The 25,533-nt window shown below is 41.1% G+C and overlaps 1 protein-coding gene across 43 annotated transcripts in view; it reads right to left on the reverse strand.

Moving 5' to 3' along the window:
* LOC102563423 (hypothetical protein) overlaps positions 1-25,533 on the reverse strand; it is a 718,626-nt gene that overhangs the window by 670,207 nt on the left and 22,886 nt on the right. For 37 of the 43 annotated variants that reach the window (XR_009460815.1, XR_009460817.1, XR_009460816.1 and 34 more), the window contains exon 3: positions 16,538-16,708. The exons of the other annotated variants lie outside the window; for them this stretch is intronic. Coding sequence is in view for 2 of the 37 variants with exons in the window: in XM_019490370.2 (XP_019345915.1) it covers positions 16,538-16,556 (19 nt within the window). In the remaining 35 variants the exon portion in view is untranslated. The remainder of the gene's footprint in view (positions 1-16,537; positions 16,709-25,533) is intronic. 43 annotated transcript variants of the gene reach the window in all.

Below are 25,533 nucleotides of genomic sequence, written 5' to 3' on the forward strand. Positions count from 1 at the left end.
AGGGCTCATGTAGTGTCGCGCCCAGGGTTACATAACCATGCTAGTCTTGTCCTGTAAGAAACTTTAAAACTCCATTTTGTATCCTTCTGCTTGATATAAGTGAATAAACTCTGCATCAGAGGTGTACTGGATAGCTGTGTTTATGTATGAGTGTCTGTAAAAGGGTGAATGGTGAGAGAATGGCATAGAGATGGGAGAAGAAGATAACTGTTTATGTAAGCAACAAGGCGCCAAATGTAAGTTACCAGTCAGTAGACTAATTAATAAATGGCTGAAGAATCCCTTTGAGGCCTAGGGCACAAAGAACATAACAAGGAAAAAAAAAAATGTACCCACCCTGCCAGACGGGCAACAAGAACACTCCGAGGCTGAGATAAACTGAAGACAAAAGAAGAACAACTGCAAAAACAGAAGCTGGGTATGGAAAAACCCCAAAGCACTGAAACAAAGAATAGCAATCCCTATAAAAGAACACTTTGAAAATGCCAAGTTGGGGGAGTCTCTTTCTCTACTGCCATTTCACCAGACCACAGATGCATCTGTTCACCCTGCTACAGCTGTTATCTTCAAATCATCAGCATCTACTCAGTAAGCCCAGGTTGGCCACCCTGGGCTGATATTGAGCAACTATTGCTGGTAACTATATCTAGTGTATGTGTGGATGAAATAGTTGTTTTGTGTATGTCTGTGTGTAATGATATGTAGGATGATTTGCATGCGTTTGTATGAATGGTGTGTCCAAACCTCTATGTCTAATTCATGTAATCAATAAACGTGGCACCTTGCCTTATCCCCCTTTATAAAGTCTTGCTCATGATTTGAGCAAGTGGCAATCTGAGTAATAAGATAACGATATGTGCAGACTCTCTTTTTTTTTTTTTTTTTTAAATGTTTTAGTCTTATGCTTTGCTCCCTCTGTGAAAAACAACACTTTGTTTTGAAAAAGGTTGTCTGACCACCATATTCAGGCTGTAACTATCCCCATTTACATCTATGAAAGATGTCTGAAGGAAGAAGCCAAGAACCAAATGGAATCAGGGCAGCAGACCAACCTAGGAAACGAACGTAATCAAGCACCTGCACAGTAACAGTGGACTATTCAAGGAGCACCCAGGCCAACATTTACAGTAAACTGCTTCTGTGCCAAGTTGAAATGACACCATGCACACCAGCAACACTTAGATTGTAAAGTCTTTGAGACAGGGGCAGTCTTTTTGTTGTATGTGTATTGCACCAAGCATGAGGAGTGGATGGGGAGAGAAGGGTTGCAGTAGCATAATCACACCTTCCACCACACTTGGCTGTGCAGCACATGCACAGTGAGCTCTCCAAGCTCACCAGCATACCACCACAGCTCCTGCTGAAGAGCCTCATGTACCATGAGCTCCAAGTTCAACCAACTGATCAACATGAGGTCTGCCTGAAACTACTGCTTTCACAGCTCCAGAGTCCAGGGTTGAGTGCTGCCACCATTCACCCTCTCTTCCTTTCACCACCCACTGCTGAATTGTTAAGTGGCACAGGAAAAAGAGCGGAAGAGCAGCAGAGGGCTCAGCCCCTGTTTTCATGCAGCTCTGAAGCCAGAACTTTTTTACTTTATGATATTAGTTCACCCCCTAAATCCTTCCACTTATGTGAACATTTTCGTTCTTAAGAAAAGTCCTCCCTGGTCAAACTAAACCTTAGATTTTTTTTTTCCCCAGAGCCCAGCCCCTGTTTTCATGCAGCTCTGGAGCCCAAGGCTGAGTACCACCACTACCACTCATCCCCTCTTCACCCAGCTAATGAATTCAGGTGGGGACATGGAAGCAGAAGAAAAGGAGTAGCAGTGGCACTCGCCACCTGACCTCCAGAACCAAGTAAAAGCAGGAGTTCCAACCACAGGCCATAATGACCAGCTGGTGAGCTCAGAGCTCAAGCAGGAGTTGTGCTGACATTGCAGCAATCTCAAAAAACTCAACAACATCCATGATTTCAGTACGGGGTGGGGGGCAGGGGCTGTGGCCACACCCATCTTGCCACAATCCTGGACCCTCCCAGAGCACAAGTCTAATATAATCAGAATTCAAAGGTTCCATGGTATTACAAATAATGAACCATGTCCTGTTTGCACAGGTATTAATCCTTGGGAGTGGGGGTGGGGAAGTGTAGGAAGTCTTAGGCAAGCCTTACATTTATTGTTATGGATATTTTTAAAGAAATTAAGGGGACTACTCGCTGTAGTAAAATTAAAAGTGTGTGCAAGAATCAGAGTCCATAATTACTCTCTTGGCAGCACATGAATGAATCCCTGTTGCTTTCTTCCCCTTCCTTAAACAAGGAAACAAAGATTTCAGGATAATCACTAAAACTGTGATGGAAAACAAGCTTTTGCCATTTACAGTGAGAATCATAATGGGCAATTGACACATAATGGACTTTTCAGGGTGCAATACATAGTAAGATAAATTCATTTGTGTATAACATTTACAAAATATGAATAATTATTCTTTAAATAAAAGGTTAACTTAAAAATAAGCAACTAAAAAGGCTTTCAAAACAAAATGTTTTACTACCTTAAAGAAGCCTTTTAAAAAAATAACAGATCCTAATGCACAAAAGGAAAACCCTATGCTATTTAGTGGTTAAAGAGAAAAATCTAAGGTTTTGTTTGATCAGGGAGGACTTTTCTTAAGAACTAAAATGTTCACATAAGTGGAAGGATTTAAGGGGTGAATTAATATCATAAAGTAAAAAAAATGCAAGAGAAACAGTTGGCTAAATAGCATCATTTTGCTTTACAATCTCATTAAACAGCACCATGAGGATGAACAGTTAAAAGAACGATATAATTTCATGCATTTGGGAGGAAAATATTTTGGCCTTTTTGGTCATAAACATCATCTTTATTGGCAATTGTTCAGGTTTTTAATTTAGTCTTATTTTTCTCAGTTTTGCAAGTACGTGTTTCATGGCTCCCTCAATTGTGTACTTCCTGTTGATCATCTTTTTAAAAATTTATTTCTGCCTCTTCTGCTAAATGTGAAGCCACTTAGTGAAATGGCCTCTTCTCTCCACTGTCAATATGAGTCAGCCTGATTTAACAAATTAATAGCATGGATTTTAGAACAGCTTTAGAGAAGGCAAAATGTATTACAATCACTAAGTGAATGCTAATTGGTTACACATTCACTGCATTAGAACTGGTCTCAATATTTTCTGAAGTCACTTTCTGCTCTCATGCTCCGTCACTGTCTGCAAGAATGAATCACAGCCGATTCATTTTCAGCAAAAATTTAATATAGCAATAATGTGAAAAGTATTCGGCAATGAAATCCTGGGGAAAGCAAAAGGGACAATCAAGTTAAAAACTTACAAAATGGATATACCATGAGAGTCCTTCTCTCCTTTTACTTAGACAGTTAGTTTAATGCACACATGCTGAATCTCTTAGAATGTGGGATGACATTGCTTCATACCACTTTCCCTGAAAACTGTTATGGGGCATAAGGCAGAGTGTGATCATCATCCACCAGCATAAAAGACTGTTTCCAACAAGCAGAGCTTATTTTAGCTTTGCATGCAAAGTATCAGATCTGCAAAAGCAAACATCAAGCTGAAGAACAAATAAGGTAGGAACCCCATACCAAGTTCTAGGCAAATAAAATGAAGCATACATATTCATATTTAAAAATATATTTTAAATGTATAGAAGGGGGTCAAAACTGTTTTAGAAAGGCACTAAGTTGTCATATGAAACATGAATTATTATTAACTAGAACAGATTGCTCAGGAACAGCAGGTTAAGCCATAGTAAATGCAGACCTAAAAATTCATGAATCACCAAAGATGGAGAAATAAAACTCAAGGAGGGAGTGGCACCAGGGCCCACAGTCTGATCCTGGTGCATGGGACTCAATCCAGCTCAGGGACAAGCCCCGCCCCACTCATCTGGCCTGAAAGAAACTGGAAACACAAGCTCTTTGGGGCAGACATTATGCTTGCTTTCGTGTTCTGATGCACATTAAATAATAATGTTTAAGAGAACTGGGAGGAATTACTACAGGCATGAAAAAGAGAGGTGCTGCCAACTTCTGGAAGGCCCTCTCTTCAAAACACTTCCTCATGCCATCACCTTCTTTGAAAGGGGCCTTGAGAACCAGTCTGAGCTTTGATCAAAGCTCAGAAGTGGCATAACTCCTTCCCCGATTTCCATTTTCCTCCAGGGAGAAAGGAATCTACCATAGCCCTTTAATTAGTACAAATTATTCCTGCACTACACCCACTGCAGTGACCAGCACAGTAACTGGTGAGTCTTCATCTACTTGCCAATGCTCACAAAATCAGCCGCATTCTAAGGATGAAAAACAGTGAAGTGGGTAAAGTACTTTCCCTCCCAAAACCCAAGATCTAGGGAGAACATGTTTATGCCCTTTTCCAAGCCTTTGCAGCCAAGTGAGCAATGCCACAATTTGGTCCACAGACAATACACTTGTGTGTTTACAGTGGGCATTCTAATATTATAAAAGCCTTAATCTGTCTCTCTGTCCCTAACACCTTATTCACACTCTAACTGCCTGACAAAAACCAACCAGAGTGTGAATACAGCATTGAGACAGGAGCTGGCAGCGGGGCAGAGCACCACCATGATGGTGGGGACACAGGGGATAGAGGGAGGGGATGAGACCAGCACAGCTATCCTCGCCCCTCTGCCCTGCTCCCTGGAGGCAGCGGTAACGGAGCAGACAGAACAAGAGGGTGAGACCAGCAGCACTAGCCTCCTATCCTGCTCCCTGCAGACAGTGACAATTGAGTGGAGAGGGTGGGCAAGGCCACCAGAGCTGGCCTTGCCCCCACCCCTTGCTCCTTGGAGGTTGCAGCAGTAGGGGGGGTTGGGGGGGAGTGGGATTGGGACACTGTGAGGGAGGGCGAGGCCACCAGTGCTGGCCTCAGCCCACCCCTTCCCCCTTCCATCATCACCACCTACAGAGCTAACATGGCAGCCGTGGGAGGAGCAGAGGACTGGACCCGGGCCCAATGCAGGGGGGAGAGGAGTGGGCCCAAGGGGCGGGGAGCAGCACATCCGGCCTGACGCAGCAGTGGCGGGGAGAGTGGAGGAGCAGGCCTCCTCCCTGCCTTGGGCCCGAGCCAACTCCTCCCTCACATTGGCCTGGGCCCACTGCTCCCTCCCACCACTGCGGCAGGCTGGCTTCTCCCCACCCTTGGACCCGGTCCTCCCCCACATCAGGCCTGGGCCCACTCCTCCCCTCCCCCCACCACAGGGAAGGGAGGAGCTGGCCCAGATGGGGAGAGGAGGGACATAGGGCTCCATCCCCGCCTGCTCCCCCCATCATTATTGATGGGCAATTGGCTAGCATATAATATATTTTTAAAACTGAAATACAGGTAATGGTATTATGCCCTAGGTGGTACATCATTTTGAAATGGAAAAAAGTAGTAAATTAATATTTAGTGCAAGTATTTGAAACTCTAGAGCAGACATGTACTATATGAAAATTATCCCTTGACATTTATTTCAAAACTAATCAAAGATTTTAGTTTAGTCAAATACCATTCCACTACTGTAGCCTAATTTCTTTAACAGATAAATTGTCTTGCCTTTCACTATTTTTAAATGCAAATAACCTACTGTATCACGTATTGATTTTATTTCAGATGCATTTTTCCCCAATGCCTTCAAGACCATGTAAGGCCTGTATTTTGTGTCATTCTCCCAAAGATCAGTTACTTTTGGGGGGGGAAAAAAACAAATCACAATCTTGTTGGATTTTCTTCAACCATGGGATGTGGGAAAATGATCTCATATAAAGAATTGATAAAAGTATTTCAATAGCATGTCTATGTGAAAAAATAATCAACTTATATACCGGTTTAGCACATTACCAAAAAACAACAACATATTGCAATAATTTAGAAAGACTTGGAAATTACAGATGGAAGAGCAGCACTGTGACTCATGTCATCAGTTGGGTTCAGTTTCATCCTCTTGCTTTATTGTGTTGCCCTTCTCTCCCCCACCCCCACCCCCTTTTTTCTTAACCCATGTTTAATTTAAAGCTACGGATATTATACATCTTGAAGTATGTTGAAATACAAATCTAAAATCAAACACTGACAAGAACCAATATGGTATGAGCAAGTATCATTTCTATGATGTTGAACTAGGCCATGTAAAAGACTGGTTCATGCTGGCTCCCTGCATGACATTATTTCCTTTTTCTAATTAAAATGAGTAAGGGTCATCACTACCATCAAGGCAAGAGTGAAATTTCTCATCTAAGAGCAATGAACATTCATGTGCACATTATTCAAATTTACAGTAAAAAGTAAATCAGAAGAAGGGAAAGGAGAGTGCATAACAGTGACAACTTGCACAGAAATCAGCAGCCAGGATAAACACTGTAAAATACACTTTCCAAAGTATCACTCCTTTGCTGCTGAAGCCAGCGGATTTCACTATATAATGAAATCAAATAAACTGAACAGGAAGTACAAGGGGAGAACTTAGACAGGACATGATATATTATGCACTATATAAGAAATACCAGTTAAACTGTCTTAGTTTCAGTACATCCTGAAACCAAAAAAGAAAGAAAAAAAAATCAATGTTCATCATAAAATGCTCTTTAAAACAAAAAAACAGCAGGAAGAACAACAATTAGAAACCAAATGAAAGCATATTTTAGGGTAGTATTAAGGAACCAATAGTTTTCAGGAAATTATGGTAAAAGATACAAATTCTATGTTTAAATAGTTAGATAAGGACATCTTTTAAAAGAAAATAAAAGGAGTGCATTTGTCCCCTCTGCTAACCGATAATACTAATAAATCATGAGTGGTGAAATCATGAACTCTGAGGGGGGTCTCACTACTAATATGTGACAATTAATGTGTCACCCTCTCAGCAACCCAGAGGCAAATTCCTTATGCCATTTTTATTAAGTATTGTTTTAAAACATCTCTCTTCCAAAATTACATTCAACCTTTTTAACAGATTGATTTGCACTTCAGCCAATCAGCATTACAGAATTAGAGATATTAAAAACATGAAAAATCTTTTAAAATCCATCCAATGCTGTATATTCAAGTGTAAAACATTCAGGTATCTATTTATCCCTATTAGCAATAATACTTTTGACACATGGAGGCAAATTGACAGTGTATTTTTCTAGCAAGTTTGTCATGTATTCATGCACATGACTAAAAACAGTACAAATATGCCATGCATGTGACCTACATTCACAAAACAAAAAATGACAATTGAAACGGAACTATTAACCATCTAGATATACTGTGAAGCAGAAGGCAAACATCAGGGTAGTACTATTTTGTAAAATACTCAAATGCAGTTGGGTTCCTGCAACAAATCCTGTCCATGTGGATCATTTCGCAGAATACATTCACTTAGTGCTTTTGCTACATGACACTACCATCCTAAATATTAAACATTCTTTATCCACCACTATTATGAAGTAGCATCTTTCTTTTACAATGTTAAAAGGAGGAAAAGTATACTTTCTCTTTATTTTTTTTATTGTTTACATAGTACACCTTGGATATGATCACAGCATAATCCTACAGACTTTTAAACGCTGTACCATTACCCCACAAAAAACTCATATAGATTTCATAGATTTCTAGGGTTGGAAGGGACCTTGTAGATCATCGAATCTGACCCTCTGCTCTAGGCAGGAAAAAGCGCTGCGTATGGGATGGGTGTGGGGGGAGTCAATTGAATGATGCAGTTCAGCTCTATTTTTAGCCTTATTCTGTAAGTGGAAAGGCTACTGTGATGTACACTGTCCTCCTCCTAGGACCCATGGAAGATGCTTACAAAAGCAAACAATATATGTCCTTGGGCTGCATCCCAGCCATGTCACCAGGAAAGTGGGTCTCCAGGTAGGAGTCAAAGCTGACAGAGGGGCCCAATATTTTTGTATGAACTGTCATGGGAAGGACCTCTATATAGACGGGGGCAGGGGGGCGCAGAGAGAGGGAGAGTGGAATATCTCAATATGTCAGTCTCACCTCCATCCTTGGCAAAGTCTTTGAAAAAATTATCAAGGCTCACATTTGTGAGAGCCCGGCAGGACAAATTATGCTGAGGGGAAATCAGCACGGGTTCGTGGCAGGCACATCGTGCCTGACCAATCTAGTTTCTTTTTATGACCAGGTTACAAAACGCCTGGACACAGGAGGAGGGGTGGATGTCGTATACTTAGACTTCAGGAAGGCCTTCGATACGGTATCCCACCCCATACTGGTGAACAAGTTAAGAGGCTGTGACTTGGATGACTACACAGTCCGGTGGGTGGCGAATTGGCTAGAGGGTCGCACCCAGAGAGTCGTGGTGGATGGGTCGGTTTGGACCTGGAAGGGTGTGGGCAGTGGGGTCCCGCAGGGCTCGGTCCTTGGACCGATACTCTTTAATGTCTTCATCAGTGTCTTGGACGAGGGAGTGAAATGTACTCTGTCCAAGTTTGCAGATGACACAAAGCTATGGGGAGATGTGGACAAGCTGGAGGGCAGGGAACAGCTGCAAGCAGATCTGGACAGGTTGGACAAGTGGGCAGAAAACAACAGAATGCAGTTCAACAAGGAGAAATGCAAAGTGCTGCACCTAGGGAGGAAGAATGTCCAGCACACCTACAGCCTAGGGAATGACCTGCTGGGTAGCACGGAAGTGGAAAGGGATCTTGGAGTCCTAGTAGACTCCAAGATGAACATGAGCCGGCAGTGTGACGAAGCCATCAAAAAAGCCAATGGCACTTTATCGTGCATCAGCAGATGCATGATGAATAGGTCCAAGGAGGTGATACTTCCCCTCTATTGGGCGCTGGTCAGACCGCAGTTGGAGTACTGCGTGCAATTCTGGGTGCCGCAATTCGAGAGGAATGCGGATAACCTGGAGAGGGTCCAGAGAAGGGCCACTCGTATGGTTAAGGGCCTGCAGACCAAGCCCTACGAGGAGAGACTAGAGAAACCGGATCTTTTCAGCCTCCGCAAGAGAAGGTTGAGAGGTGACCTTGTGGCTGCCTTTAAGTTCATCACGGGGGCACAGAAGGGAATTGGTGAGTATTTATTCACCAAGGCGCCCCCGGGGGTTACAAGAAACAATGGCCACAAGCTAGCAGAGAGCAGATTTAGATTGGACATTAGGAAGAACTTCTTCACAGTTCGAGTGGCCAAGGTCTGGAACGGGCTCCCAAGGGAGGTGGTGCTCTCCCCTACCCTGGGGGTCTTCAAGAGGAGGTTAGATGAGTAACTAGCTGGGGTCATCTAGACCCAGCACTCTTTCCTGCTTATGCAGGGGGTCGGACTCGATGATCTATTGAGGTCCCTTCCGACCCTAACATCTATGAATCTATGAATCTCATGATTAGGAATCCTGGGTTTCCCTGATAAAAAATATATATATATATATTTTTTTTTTAAATAGCAAAATTACCTGGTTTCCCTGATAAAAAATTGCAACTCCCCAAAATCCGCAATTTAAATGAAACACCACTATAAAGATATAGATATCAATTGAACACAATGTTTTATTGATATATTTACAAATTTCAAGCAATTTGGAGGCCTACCAGTACCTCAATCACTTTAATAAAATAAATTCTAAATATCTATAAATTTTGGTATTTGATTTTTCTTTTGGGGGGGGGTGGGGGGGAGAATACCAGAGCTCCCTCTGCCCCCTTCACTCATAAGGATGTAGGTCCAGGACTCTCACCCCCCCACCCCACACACAGCCCCTGGGCCCTGCCAATACCCCTCACTCTCCCCCTCCTCCCCACACAGACTCCTGGGCCCTGCTGGTGCCCCTCACCCCCCTGCCCCTCCCCCAGCCCTGCCAGAGGGAGTCCCCAGCTGCCAGGGCTATGGTGCCAGGGACCTGGGTCCACAGCCCCCTGCCCTCCACAGCAGCACCTAAGCCCTGACTGCCACCCGCGGGATGAAGAGGCTGCTGCAGCCCATGCGGGAAGCAGAGCCTGGGTCCCCCTCCTCCCACAGGCCAGAGCAGCCCAAGGGAGCAGGGGGGGGGGTGCAGGCTGCCTGCTGTGGGCTCAGGCTATGGGGGCTGACTTCCCGCCACTACATGCACTCCTGAGGGGGAAGGGAGAGGCAAGTACCCCTGACATCTGTGCATGGGGTGGGGCAGTGGCGGGCTGCCCGCTGCAGACTTGGGCTCCCCACTCTGCTGCCGTCCTCCTTGGGCCTCCACTGCACAGTGGGCAGGACCCAGTGTGGCAGGGCAGGGCAGAGCAGGGCTGGGTGGGGAAGCTCCTTGCTGGTACGAACTCTGCACTGCCCTGGTGAGGCACCCCCTGCCTGGCCCGGAGCAGCAAGGAACGCAATTCCGCGCCACTGGCTGAGCCGCTGCTGAGCACACAAGGGACATCTCCAGGGCAGCACAGAGCTCACAGGGGCTATGAGCTTCCCTGCCTGGCCCCGCTCTACCTTGCCACACCAGATCCCACCCACTGCACTGTGGAGGCCCCAGGAAGAGGGCAGCAGAGCAGGGAGCATGAGCCTGTAGCAGGCAGCCCGCCACCACCCCACACACAGAATCTGGGAGGGCACGAGCCCCCCTTACCCCCTCAGGAGCAGGGAGCCAACTCTACCCTCCTGCCCCCTAAATGAGCTGCCTGCAGCCCCATGCACTCCCCACTGGGGCTCTGCAGCCATGCATTGCAGCCCTAGGGCCCAAGACCCATGCACCACCTGGCTGGGCAGCAGCCCCAGCCCTACCCAAATCCCTCCCTCACTATGGGGGTCTCAATTCCACCCCCACCAGAGTTATCTGCAGAAACTGCTCTCCAGGCTGCCATGTGCATGCACATGCACATAGTGCCCCCTGCCTAACCGCCCTCCTCCCACCTTCCCCCAGCCCTCTGCAGGCTGGAACTCTGCCAGCCTGAAGAGAGCGCTTTGCAAAACCATAAAATCCACACATTTCTCCCTTAAAATGAACAATCCACATTTTTTTCCCCATTTTTCCATGGGAAACATAAAACCCGGATCCCTGCTCATGACAAGAATCTGTGGGCAAGTCTTTCACATAGAGGGGAAGGAAAACATTTCTAAAAGAAAAATGAGGCATGATGATTGTAAAGCTTTTAGCATGGTCAGGGGAGCATAGAGATGCTAGCACTACCTGCAACTACTTTCTACTCTTGTTTTGCTTTTTTCCTGCCCCCAAATTACCAGTATTTCAAAGTAATTCATTTTAGGCACATTAATGAGTATCAAAGGGATTTTTAATTCAAAGTGCTTAAAAGCTAACTTATTTTCTAAGTTACATTTATTATACCTTGTCATAAAAAACCATATGGGGCAACAATCATGGACTTCATTTAAAAGCACAGCTTGCAGTAAAGCCAAACCATGGTCTGCACTCACAAAATTTAACTAGATCCTGAGGGGTAATACAACCTAGTTGCTGCTCAGCTTTGCTTCGTTGTTGCCATTTATTAACAGTCTCATGGTATCTGGCATTTTCCTGATGCATGCGGCTGCAGGATCAGGTGACTGAGCATCACACCTTTCACTTAAAACAAACCAAAAAAAAAAAAATCAAAGCTATTTCTAACCTTCCAACCCCTTCCCCCACCTGCCTAGCAAGAGGATATGATCTAGGCTCCAAAATCCATCTCTCCTACAGTGTTCCTGTACAGACTATCATTATCATGAAATGGCAGCAATCTCCACAGGTACCAAACAATGAGAAAAAAGGGACATGGAGTCTGTGAACAGCAAGCTCATGAGGTAAGGGGAGGCATTTGTTCTCTATAGAAAAAGTTAATGAGCCTCCCATCACAGCATTGTCCTGACTAACCCTAATCTGGCTTGCATGGGAGCCAGGGAATAAAGTGCCCCTTGCTTGAGGGTAATCTTGGGTCAAACATGGCGCCTATAAGTTCCAGAAGCTTAAAAATATCATCTAAATGCAAAACAAATAGAAATCAGTTTTGTTAAAGGGATACAGTGAAAAGTTTTGCCGTTTCCAATATGGCAATACCTTCAAGAAATATGGGGAAAAAATCTCTTCCCCAGCCAAATAGTTTTTCTTCTTGTTGTTGAATAATTTCACAACTACACTGCAAGACACAAATACATAAAAAATGCACCATAGCAGACAGTTACCAGCCAGTATATCCAGGCCTCAGAAAGACCATGATCAGAGAATGAGGTTGTGCACACCAAGGCTTTGTTTAACATCAGCTGAAGCTGCAATCAAGTTAATAGAAATCTGTTATTTCAGTTCATTCCAGACCACTCTGTCCCAAGCATTTTTCTGAAACACTTCAAGGACTTGTTAGCTATATAGCTGAAACCAAAGAAAGCTGAAACTCTACAGGACAGGAAAAAACAGGTACCATGTGGAAACCCTCAAAAATGGGATCATTGTAGAAACCTCAATCAAACTGCCTCTCTCCCCCAAACATCCCGCATCACTACAGTGTTGCACGTCCAGTGGGCCACATTCTCGTAGGGGCCCAAGTACAACAGCTGTAAAATAGTTTAATGGCTATATACTATCCCCTTTTTCTCCCTTAAGCCAAATCCAACTGAGCAACTTTTCTTGCCACAATCATCCAGTGCTGCTAGTATGCATCTCTAAAGATTTTCTATTACCACTCCATAGTGTAAAGGTGATGCAAGAAACCCAGTTGTCTCATGCAGAAGACGACACACGGAATTAGATAAGTAGGGAAAAGGCAAAAAAAATTCCATTGTTGTGTTTACTGTAACACAGCGGCTTGTGTTACCTTGGTAGCACAGGGTCCTTGGTAGCACAGGGTCCTGCGTGAACTATATAAAGCATATAAGAACTAAAAAAGCAGAATTATAGATGTTTCCACTGTGCAATGAATACTTGTTTATACGAGGAGCCATTAAATAAAGCTGCTCTAGCAGCATAAAACAGACGTGACAAGGCTAAGCAGTTCTGGTTTTACCTGCTCTGGCAGCAATATGCAAATATTTCACACTTTCTAATTTTCTCCTTCTCAACCAAGATCCCCACAATCATAATAGTGGTTTTCTTTCCATAGCCGTTTTAGCCATAGCAAACAAATGAAATTTCAACTTTGCCATAGAAAAAAAATTACGAATAAAAACAAATGTAATACTTTGGAAAAATCAAATTTTTTTTTTCGCCTTGTTGCCTTTCTAACATACACAAATTGAAGGGAAAGGCTGGACTTGTTTTGCAGAATTGCTGAATCCCTAAATCCAAATCAAGTCAATGATAATAGCTCAAGACCCAGTAAGATCTGGCCTTTGGTGCTCTGACTTAAGAGGTTTTGCAAGAAACAGTTTGTGCAGAAGCCCTTTTCAAAAGCCAAGAGAAAGGGACCAATTCTGAGCATTTGTAATGTTGCATGGTGCTTCCTGTGCTACTTTTAGCACTTTTCTATGTATTCAAGCAAGCACTGTATAAAGAAAATGCATTGTATTCAAGTTGTATTACATTTGTGTCACTGAAATAGTAACAGCTATGAATTCTATGTAAGAAATGTTTATGAGACAACACATGTTAATGAATACCTAGGGACTCCTCATTACATGAATCAGTGACACAAAAGACTAACGGTTAGTGGAAATGCATATTTAAAGGCTCTTTCATATGCATATTACTGTACTAACAATGCGGCCATTGTGGTCTGTTTTGTCAGAGGCCTAGTTGGGGGACTCTTTTGTCCACAGATTCTGTATTCAGAACACAAATTGTTGAAACAATACAGTGTAATGTTTCCTTTAGAGATGTAATCTATCGTACTAAAGCATATACTTTGGGTTCAGCTCAAGCAGCTACTGCAAGGCCAAAATCAGCCTTATACATATGCACCCAAGAGAAATACTCCATCAAAACCCAGAGCAACCTCTACAACTGCATAACAGTTCATGCAAGATATGCAGCTGCAGCAACTAGTATTATGCTGCTAGCACCCACTAATGGGTCTTTACAATAATCTAATGTAAGGATAGATATATATGCTACAGTAGCACAATGTTAAGTACAGCATACTCCTGGCAATAAAATGGCATCCTTATCTCCATACCTGACCCAATGTAAACTACAGTCTTAAAAAAAGGAGATTGTTAGTCCTGTCAGTTTAACTAATTTTGTTTTTAAAAGTACTGTACCCCAATCCTTCTGAAAGACCCACACTAAGGGAGTAGAAGTGAGCCACTGAAGCAAAACAGTGAAAACATCACAAAATGCTGTAAAAGGCACAAACTGAAGTTAGAGGCAAAATTAGAAAAATAGAAAGTTATATAGAACATTTTGCCACTAAACTTGCTTTGCTTGCTGTTACACTATTTGTAAGCAATAGGCAGGTAAAGGGAATCAAACAATACTATTTAAGTTAATTTCACCCTTTTGAAACAGATTTGAAAGCTGTTGGAATTTATTCAGACAACGATCATGCTCAATTCCTAAACCCATATCCCAAGCAAATGTTACCAATAGTGAAATTAGTTCCACAAGAATACTGACTTCCTGAAAAAGAGAACAGATTGATGGCTTTAAAGCATGTACAAGTGCCTTTGAGGAAAATAACTTACCAAAAAGATAACCAAGAGTACAGGCTTGTCTATACTTGGATTTATCCCTGTTTCACTATCCCCAATTAACTCCAGGTGAATACCCTGGGACTAAAAGAGTATACACACACGAATTTAATAAGGAAAATTCCGTGTATAGACAAGCCTTGATAAATGAGTAGTTTGTCCTGAGAAATGAGGCAACTGTCAACTTATTTTCTAACCCTGTCCTTATAATTTTCTGACTCCCAGACTATTTGACTATCCTACCTGTACTGAATCCTAAACAAGCAATATGTGCTTTAATTTCATGTTTCCTTGCATTATAGGAAGTCAGTGGTTTGAGGGGAAAAATATTTTAAACATTTAAATAAGAGACTTTCTAGTAAGTACCATGAGAGTTGGACATTTTTATCAGTTTTGGGGTATTACTGGTAGTTAATAAGAACTGGGAGAATGCTCTCTAAATGAGATTTAAGGACTTAAAGTAATAAACATTGTTTTAACAGGAAATAGATGGTGGCGAAAACCATTTTAGATAACGATATTAAACTTGCATTTTCTGAATCATTTACTACTTGTGTTCAAATTTTTCTTCATAAATCTTCTATTAAACTTTCTTCTAACTCTTACCACAGTTAAGATAAATTAATTCTGGAATGCCTTTGACTCCAGAAGAGAATCCAAAAGGAGGGGATTTGAATAGAACAGCTGTTCAGGGTCCCCTCCAAGGATAAGGGGCTTTTGTGGTAAAGGAACAGGAATTTAGAAGAAGAATGTGTAGAATTGGGCAGACAGTTTTGGAAGTTAACAAAGAGAACTGGTACTCAAGAGAAAGGAAAAATGCTGCAAATGGATGAGAGAGGACACCAGCTGGACTGTTAGGAAAGAGAGACATGACGAGCAAATTTTTCAGAATAGGTCAGAGTCAAAACTTAGAACTTTTCTAAATTGTCTATCACCAGAAAGGGTTAGGGTTGTGGGTTTGGGTTGCCGGAGGGGTAGCATAATTTTGTTTTGGGTCATTTCCCTCTCTTTATCAAGGTTTATAAAAGGCCTTATCCACCATTTCTGCCAATCCAATGCCTGTTTCCCAGGAAACAGGAACAGAAATGGTATCTGTCAACATACAAGAAGTGTTAGGACTCCTGTCAGTTGCAACAAGGCTAGAGGGTAAGGGACAGATCCAGCAAGGACCTTAAAAGGCCTTTAGGTTAGATGCTACAACTCCACATTTTTCTGCACCTGACCCCCAGAGTAGAATCCAGAACCTTATGTTAGGTTGGAAGGCTCCCTATGAAAGAGTGCATGCAGAAAGTTACATGTCTCAGAATGGGATACAAACAGCCTGAACACCAACCAGAGAGTCCTTAAGAAGGACTCTGCTGGGCATACAGCTGTCTAGAGCTAGCCAACAGGAAATTCTGAGGACAGGGTCTCAGAAAGGGACACCTGAGGGGAGGAATTTAAGACCTCCTATCTATTTGGGTCTGCTTCACCTCTTCCAGGTCATGCAGCTGCCAGAAGAACAGTATTGCTTATTAGGTTATATTTGAATACACTCACACATGCACCATTTTATGTTTTGATTGTAAGTTAGAGACACACTCATAGATATAATGTATACTTTTGTATACATTGTATTTTGTACATGCTCTAATAAAATAGGGAAAAAAATTAAAATAAAAGCCATGTGGCAGTTATGTTGCTATCACTTTAATTCTCTGTATGACCCAATGTGATTTTACCTATACATATTCAGTGCTGTAATAACAGATTTATAAATTCTGATTTCCTAGGATTCACTTTGTTTTTGAGGTGAGGAAGGAAGTTTACAAAAAATTACAAGGCATGCTTTCCCAGTTAAAAAGCAAAGGTAGAAATTCACTGATGTACTTACGTACATAGCTAACTTCAAACTTTGAATAGGACTGAAGCCTGCACTTCCAAACAGCGGGCTGCAGAAGTGAATTTGTTGCCTTACCTGAACAGTTACTATTCATGAAAAAGTTGATCCAATCACAGATTGCTGGGTGTTCATCCACAGAACTGTTTTATTCAACAATCCTGGTGTTCAAAATCCAGCTATTGCCTTTGAAATGCACTATCAAACATCTACATCCGACTGCATAGCAGAGAATTAATTTTGCTGCACCTGTATCAGACAAGAAATAATTTACAATAATTTGTCAGAATTAACCTTTTGATAAGGCATAAATTTGTCTAGATTTAAAGCACTTTAAAAAGGTGCAGAGGTCCATTTGTATTAAACAAATGCTGTATCAGCAGTTTGATGGCAGCAAAAATACTGACGCTGAGTATAACTACTACTCTATTGGACTTAATCTCTAGTGCAATAAAACATATCTCTGGCATTTCAGCATGGCAAGATATGATTCATAACCAACTGTATCACTCTTATTTAGTCCTAGAAATGTCAAGCTCTGTAATTAACAGTAGGTACTTGCAGGTCCATACTTTCAGGATGTAATGACAAATGTGAATTCTGCATCACCAAGCAATTAAAGTTACTTAAAACCATATGTTTTTAAAATGCCTTTAAAAATTCCACAATTTTTAACACCAGAATGCATCAAATAGCACTGCTTTTAAAAATAGTACACGTCGTTTGTAATGTCATTCAAGATAAATGACAAACCAAGAATCTTACTTTCCTCTTTACTTCTTTTATTTCCAAATTTATCTTTTTATGGGATTAAAATGTAGCGCTGAAAAAAAAAACAAAAAACTGTGTGCTTGGCTGGTATTTTGCATACAACTTTATGGTTTCTCAAAACCCCACAGGCAACTATTTACCCAGAGATTGCTAAAAATATTCAGCTCCATACCCTCACACACCATAGTGCCAAAGCACAAAAGTAGAAACATCAATATCACCTTATAACACGCCACAGACTACAAGCAGAGGCATCAAGCGCACTGTTAATTATCAGTCATTGCAAGCGTTGGAAAGAAAGTTGTTAATATAAGCTGAGGAGCCCAGGAAGAGAACCACCCTATAGGTCTTGCTTGCATATTAGAGAAGAGGGTCACAGTGTAACAGTTTATAGCAGAACAGATGGGACCTTTTTGGCAGGTGTGCCATGAGTTAACCCTGCCCCTTCCCCAACAAAGATCCCTTTCCCTTACCTGATTTGCTGTTCAGCTTTCTGCTGCCTGTCCTGTGGCTCCCTCATCAAGCTGCTGCTCTGCTTTCTGCTCCCTGCCCTGTGTTCCCTGCCTGATCTGAAGCATTGCTTTCTGCTCCCTGCCCTATCTGCCACTGAGCTTCCTGTCCCCATCCTCGTTCTGCTACATACCGCATGCAGAGGTTGCCCATGCCACTTATGGCACCTATGCTACAGATTGACCACCCCACCCTGGTTTAGAAAATCATGTGTGTTTAATGAGCACTGTATTTTGGCCATCACTACCTTAAATAACATTAAAGAGAAGACACTCAAGAGTAAGCTACTTGTTGACAAGAGTTCAGATTGGTAACAGCAAAAACATTTAGTAGAATTTAGATGTAAAATTTACAGTAGAACCCACAATATACTCTGTAGGCCACTAAGCATAACATCATTCATCAGCTCCTGTTCATATTTTTGAGCTCTTTTGTTCCCTTTATTACTGATCTGATCTATTCTTGTGAGAAGAGGGGTATCCAAATATACAGCACTGTGTTTTTTATGATCTGAGATCATAAGCACATCAGCAGTATACTTAACTTGATTGCTTGGGCAGTGTTCATGTTCATATGTTAGCTGCGGTTCCAAGAACTTGGTATTTCAGACTCCAAGAGCATAGCCTTACTCAGGGCAGTACTTTAGGATACACTGACCTGACTACCAAAGATTTTAAGAGCTGCATTTAATTGGAGCTTCTGAGTTTATCTTATCCTTTGCTGTTAACTCTCCTGGAAAGACGACCAGTTTATCAACCAAGCTGCAGGCAACAAGGCTATGAAATCATACCACATTTAAAAGGTAAAACACCTTCTTTTATTTCTCTGGGGATGAAGGATAACATGGTGTTTATTTGGCAGGATTCAGATGTCTTGTCTTTACATTTGGACTTGCCTTTACATGCAGACTGTAAGGAGGAACAGAATATTTACAGGTTACTTTTTTTTTTGTTTTGTTATACAAATCACATGTGAAAATATAATTCCCTACTAGCAGATCTTAAGTGGAAGGTGAGACAAGCCAACGTATTGTGAATGCACAGGCCTGTGAGGAAACCCCAGACAAAGTCCAGCAAAATCATCTTTCTATCTCTGTTTTTTAGTGGTTTCTCTGTTGGTTAGGCTTTACTTTTTTTTTGTTTTGTTTTTTAAAGTAGGCCCATGTCCTGCAAAAATGTATGTGCATCCTTAAATTTTCAACCTATGATTCTTGCCACTGCGCAGGAGTACTCATATGCTTAACTTTAAAGTAGTTTATGTATATTAAGAACTGAATTCCTAAGTTAGTTTATTATTGCTGCTTTTAAATTACTTCTGTTCACCCGTGTCCAGTGGAAAACCTTGAAACTGAAGTTCTCCATCCACACCCTGCCCTACCTTCTCCTATCCACAAAAGCGGTACAAAAAAGTAACAACAGTGAAAGAGGATGACTACAATATACAAACCAACAGTGTTGATAAACATTTATAAAAATAAAAGGTTAGCTCTAAGAAAAACAAGCAGCTTTTGGCACCAAAATATAATGTTTGTGTAGTTTCAGCTAACAAGAAACCTTAATTTAATTAATTTTAATGTTTTGCATTCATGTTCTTTAAGCTATCCACTAAATGTAAGGCTTAAGATGGTAACAATTAGGCATGATGACTAAATACAGTCTAGTCACTAAATTTGGTGCTACTTTCTGTTAACTAGGAAGATATGCTATATGCATTTAATTATATAAAATACGTTTATTCCAACTGTTATTTTTTATATTTCATCACATTAAAATGAATGACATTTCTGTATATACTATATTTAAACCCATGTCAAGCTACATTTGGATGAAAGCCAACTAGAATCAAGTTTAAAATGCAGAAAACCAGCATTTTTTAAAAGTTTATTATTATAACTAGAATCATGATAAATATGCTGTTTGTATAATTTTCTCTGTCCAAACAGATTTATTAAAACAAAAAAAATTACTTTACTTAGCCAATTAGACTAATTCATTCTGGTCACTTAAAGTTTTAAAATTAGTAGATTTTAACCTCTGAAATCTAGTTGTTATTCACTTGGTAAGAGAAAGATATCAAACTTCCTTGTCTTTCACAACATCCTATCAAATTTTTCAACACAAAAGTAGTTGCTAGAGGGCACGTCTACATGTGCATTACATTTAGTACCTCCAACATAAGGGACTAAATACATGTGTGTTAGGCTGCCCTAATGCATAGAACCGAAAGTCCATGTTTAAGTGATGCTTAATATGCAGTAGCCCATTTTACTGGGCCTTAGCATAATTGCACAGTTTTTTAACGTGATGTTTTAAAACGCAGTAAAATAGGCTACTGTGTATTAAAGTGCACATGTAAATGTGCCCACTATCAAATGCCAATTTAATCACATCAAAAAAACACAGGTTCCATGCACTTAGCCACTGACTTCCCCTAGTTACATTGTTTAAATTTCAGCAGCCAACAACTTTGCATATCAAGCATTTAATTTAATGGTTAACTGATCTATTCTAATGTATAGATTACAGTAAATGTACCCTTACAATGGACTGATCATTTCAAATTGAATTTCAAATATTGTGAAAAAACTAATTTTAATAAAAGGCCCAACTTATAAAAAATCTAATTAAAAAAAATATATCAATTATTTTTATCCATCTTCACCACAAAAGATACAGGGATCAAAGCATTATGGGAGAGGTATTAACAATCATGAGAAATGTCCAGTAACACTACCTCCACTGCTAACAGAAGACTGAAAAAACAATGCCTGGTATACTGCTCAAGAGGATAATATCACACCTAAGGGCCTCAGCACTTCCTCATAAAAACAATTTCACATATGTATAACATGTCACAGCCACACACCTCTTCCCACTGTGAAATGAAAGCCTGGCTACAATTCCACTCACTGATAAGAATTCAGACATGTTAATCTTTGCCTTAATACTCACAAAGATGGATAACTCATTTATGCTAACATAAGACAAAAAAAAACCCTATTTTGCCTGTTCAGACAGAGCAGTAAAGTGTTAAAAATGACAACAAATGTCCTGGCCTGTGAAAATAGAAAATGGCTGCCCTTCTTTTTTTTGCCTTTTTCTTTTTTTAAAATGGGGAAGTTCCTTGTGTAATTTTCTAAAAAGGGGACATTTTCTTCAATTGCTAGTGAAGGAAAAAAATTCTATTTAAGAATGAAGAAAAATGGCAAAAAGGGCAACAATGGCAATTTAAGAGAGGAGAGAAAAAGAGGAAGAGATGGAAAGAGAGAGATTGACCCAAACCTTTGTAATTTCATTCCAGAGACAACTTGGGATAGGTATTAGGGAGTACAGGACATGGAGGAGGTAGAAGGTGGAGCATGGGAGGGATTCAGACATCTAAAAAGTAAATTTTATTTAACATTTTAATTCAAGCATGTTAAGATATGCTTTTTTCAGATAAATTGCATCCTTTGTTCCAGTGTTACAATTTTCCAGAGAATCCACAATATTCTTCACACCTAACAAAAATATGAATCCCTTCACTAAGTGCTTTAATTTAACTCAAGATTAACAGGAGAGCTCTGACCATAATAATAAATGTATGGTATCTTGATTTCTGTCACATCACAACTGTCTCAATATCAAAGGGTTCTGCCTAGATTCAACATGATAACACTGAAACGTGATTTCCCACAGTATACTTCCATCTAAACATAGCTCTTTGCAGAGATTTGTTCATTTCAGGCAAAACAAAAGAGAATTGCAAAATGGAAACACTTTACTACATAGTCAAAAAATGCAGTATCTGAATCCAAAAGTCCCTAGCTAGTGGTGAAAGTAAGAACACTTACTCAGAAACCACAGTAGTACATATGATATAAAATTCAAATAGAACAAAATAATATTTAGCACTATGATCAAAACCACAGAAACACTTCTAGTTTGCACTTTGTCAGAATTGTATCAGCTGGATCACCAGTCTATAAACAAATTTCCCCACACACTTTCATCTTAACTGGATAGAGAAATGAAGACAGCTCATAAAATGAACACTTAACATTTCCACGCCTCCTCTCAGAACTCAAACTAAAAAAAAAGTTATTCTCTAAACCAACTTCTTTCTTAGTAAGCAAAACCTTTTAAACATGGCTGTGACTATTAGGAATAGAGTATCTTTGATTTTCAACAAAAAACATGTCATTCTTTACTTTTAACATTCAGTGAATGGTATTTTTGCACAAGCCAACTCCAGCACACTCTTATTGTTGGACTGGATGCAGCACTTCAAACATTTGATTCTACCTACCTATGCTAAGACCCATTATGTAAGCTTAGATGTTATTGTTCTATATGAAAAAGCTCTGGGTTTCCTTTTTCCCTTTCAGCATCACTTCAATGGTCCTGCACAGAGAGGTTTCTATACAGCTATCAGAAGCTGTCAACCTCCCTGAAATCCCCCTCCTTTACAAGATCACTTCTAAACGGGAAAGGGCAGTAGGCTGCAATGCAATCCATCACTTTCTCTAATGAGAATGTTGAACACATCCATTTCCTTTGCAGAGGCCTGCAACACAGAGAATCTTGGAGTACACAAGTTATGCTGGAACCTGAGCGTCACAGGGTTCGGCGAAGGCATGAGATTGTGACATTCATCCAGACCAAACATATCAAAATGGAAACAGTAAAACAAATATAGATAAACTATTCTTCTAAAATATGTCATGCAAAAAAGCAAACAAAAATGGCAGGGGGGAGGGGAGCTTCCTAAACTAACAAGTTGTATGGGGGCTACCAGAAAACAAATTTGGCTACACTAGATGCCAGGCTCTGTACCCCGCCCCATCCATTTTATTTCAGTTTACTAGATACAGGGATGAATACAAGAAGCACAACACAGATTGAATAAACTCTGGTACGCAGTATAGTTTATTACAGGCAAGTCTGACTTTGCTGTTCACTACAAACACAGGACAAACATTTGTTTAAAAAGATTCAGAGAATGAATGTAGGAATTTGCAAGCCACATACCCATCTCACTGTACTTGCCTCATCTAAAGAACTTCGCCTCCCCCTATTTAAGCATGGTGATGTCCAATTTTTGTTAATTCTTATTACACATCAGTCACTGCTCTGTTTTAAGCATACTGCTTTAACAGACCTCTACCAACACCCTCCTTAGAAACATCTATGAATCATTTAGGATCAAAGTTACAGTCATAGCATCTCAAGACTGAGGTCCCCTGCACCCTCTCTTCTCAGTTGTATTAACATTTGTATCCCTGATCTATTGGAAATCCCTGCATAGTAGAATCCTCTCAAATTGCTTCTTTAGGCAGCTAGATTAGGCACAAGTTTCTCTATACAGTATACCATAGCAAAGACAGTCTTTGTGTCTCTGTAACTAGGGGAAGGGGGGAAGATGGCCCCTGTTATTCTGGCTGTGTGCTCAGCACATGGTGAGCAGCACCTGTACCTGGGGAAAATGTCTAAAACCCTATAGCCTCATTGGTCAGGGGAAGCAGAGGATTCTTCATGCTGATTGGTTGTGAGAGAGACTGTAGTGTGGTGCTCCCTGACTGGACAAGGCCAGAGTGATGTCATGTACAGGGATATAAGGACAAGTAGGCTGGTTTGGGGGGGGAGAAGAAGCAGCTAGCAGTTGTTGAAGAGTGACATCTTCTCTAAGCAAGAAGGAGTTGCAGATAGCAAAAAGGGAAGCTCAGGTAGGAGGGGAGAGAGAGGAAGAGTTGTTCCAGTGTCTGGGAACTCCTCTCCTTTTCTCTTCCCCCCTCCCCTCTTTTGAGGTTTTAAAAGATTAATATGGGGGAAAGAGTGTTGGTTCCTTGGGTTTGCTGGTCAGGCTTTAGGCCTGGCAACTTTAACAAGGTTGGAACCTAGGAGTTCCTAATCTTGCCAATTTGGGGCTGGGGTTGAGGCTTGCAACTTTCTGCTCCCAGTGCAGCTGTAACCCAAATCACCTGCAGCCCAGGCCTAGAGGTTAGGCTTCATCTTTCTCCCTTGTTTCTTTGGATAGTCTTTGTTTTAGTTGGCTGTGTGGTTGGGCCAGCTGTAGCCATTAATCAACCTGGTTCCTTTGGAGTTTTTCCTGCAGTTTTCATTTCAGCAGGCCACATAACCCAGCCCAGAAGTGTGGGGTGCATGTGTGCTGCCTGAAGGCGCAGTCACTCCCCACACATGTGTACAGCCTCTCTGTGGAAGCAAAGATTGCCATGCCACTCTTCCTCCGAGAGCATGGAGGGGCCCCTTGCACCGTCGAAGGACCTGCACTTAAGCAGCTTCTCCTGGCACAGTACAATCTATAGACTATGCTGTGTAGTTTACTAGTAGTGTTTCACATTGCATTTGGCGTTTTCTTCTGTTTTCTGGATTAAATCTGTTTTGGTTACATTGCTTGTGAGGAAGGGGTTCTTCTTTATGCACAACATCATAGTAATTAATTTAGTATTCCCAGATTTCTGGGTGGGGGCTCAAGCCAAAGTAAATAAATTTAGTACCCCAAAAATCAAACCCGGCCCTTATGCTGCTGGCTGATGCCTGACAGAAGGGTTAAATCTTGTTGGGGCAAAAATGCTGGTCATGCCTCCTATTCCTAGCATCTAATGAAGCAGGCTGTTGCCTAAAAAAGCTTATGCCTCTCTGAACTAGTCTCTATATATGCTGCCCTGGCCTGCCTGCTTCTTATCTTTATATAATCTACTTGTACACCTTGTGTTATCTTCTCTAAATGGAACATGCACGTTCATTTGTTTAGCTTTAAAAAGAACCAGAGTCCCTGGGCTCAAGTTGCTCAGAGCCTCTGGTCATGTTCTCTTAGTGTCTTCCCCAGACAGAACTAGGTATGTAAACCAGTGTCAGTGATTCTCAACCAGGGTGCCATAGTACCCTGGTTTGCCTTCAAGTGTGCCGTAGAATGGCACACAATATTAGCACTGCTCGTTTCACAAATATGACTCACAAGATAAACCCCACAATTTCAAAAGAAATCCATAGCTGTAGTCTTTCTGAATTCTTTGCAACAGAAAAACTGCTCTATTTTTGATTCTGTAAGTAAAAGAGGGAAAATTTAAAAGCTGGCATTTTCCAAGGCGTGCCTCAAGTCTATCCAGGGGTGCCTTGAGACTAAAAAAAGGTTGAGAAACACTGACCTATGTAAGCCTTAGTACTCTACATATTTAAAAAGTTGTTGTTTTTCTCTTGTGAAAAACCTCAGGTGCTAAACCCAACCCAAATGGCAATCTTGAGGAATCATAGAGAAATAGGAGTGAAAATTCTAGTCACTTTGTTAAGGAATCTTTCTGAATATTCCAGTGGTCTCTTTCTTTTTGTCCCAGACCTCGCATCACAATCTAGTTCCTTATCTGGAATTCAACCCTTAAAAAATTGCAAGATTGGCTCTTCAACCTTCAGTCAGTTAAAAAAAAAAAATCTTCTGTTTTCACCTCCATTTTCTATGCTCTGTTCAAGAATCTCCCTCTTTCACCAGTTTAATTTTCATGTAGTATGCAGTACTCCTCAAATATATATAGTGAGTCTCTGTCTATGGTAACTATGAATAACAAAAACTATCCAGTGCCTCAAAACCAGCCACTGTCAGAAATAAAGCTACTTTCTATATCTTCCTTTTTTGCTGGTACCCACTGAAACACTACTTAAAAACCTTCTCCTGTTATCCTCCATGTTTCCAGAGTCTTTCATCACTGCCAGTATTTTTAACTGGCTTAATTCTCCCACTCAGGATGTTTAATTAATTTTACTCCTGGTACCATGTGTGGACCAATAAACATGCAAAAA

This window comes from Alligator mississippiensis, chromosome 3 (genome assembly GCF_030867095.1).
Source record: "Alligator mississippiensis isolate rAllMis1 chromosome 3, rAllMis1, whole genome shotgun sequence".
NCBI classification, from domain to species: Eukaryota; Metazoa; Chordata; order Crocodylia; family Alligatoridae; genus Alligator; species Alligator mississippiensis.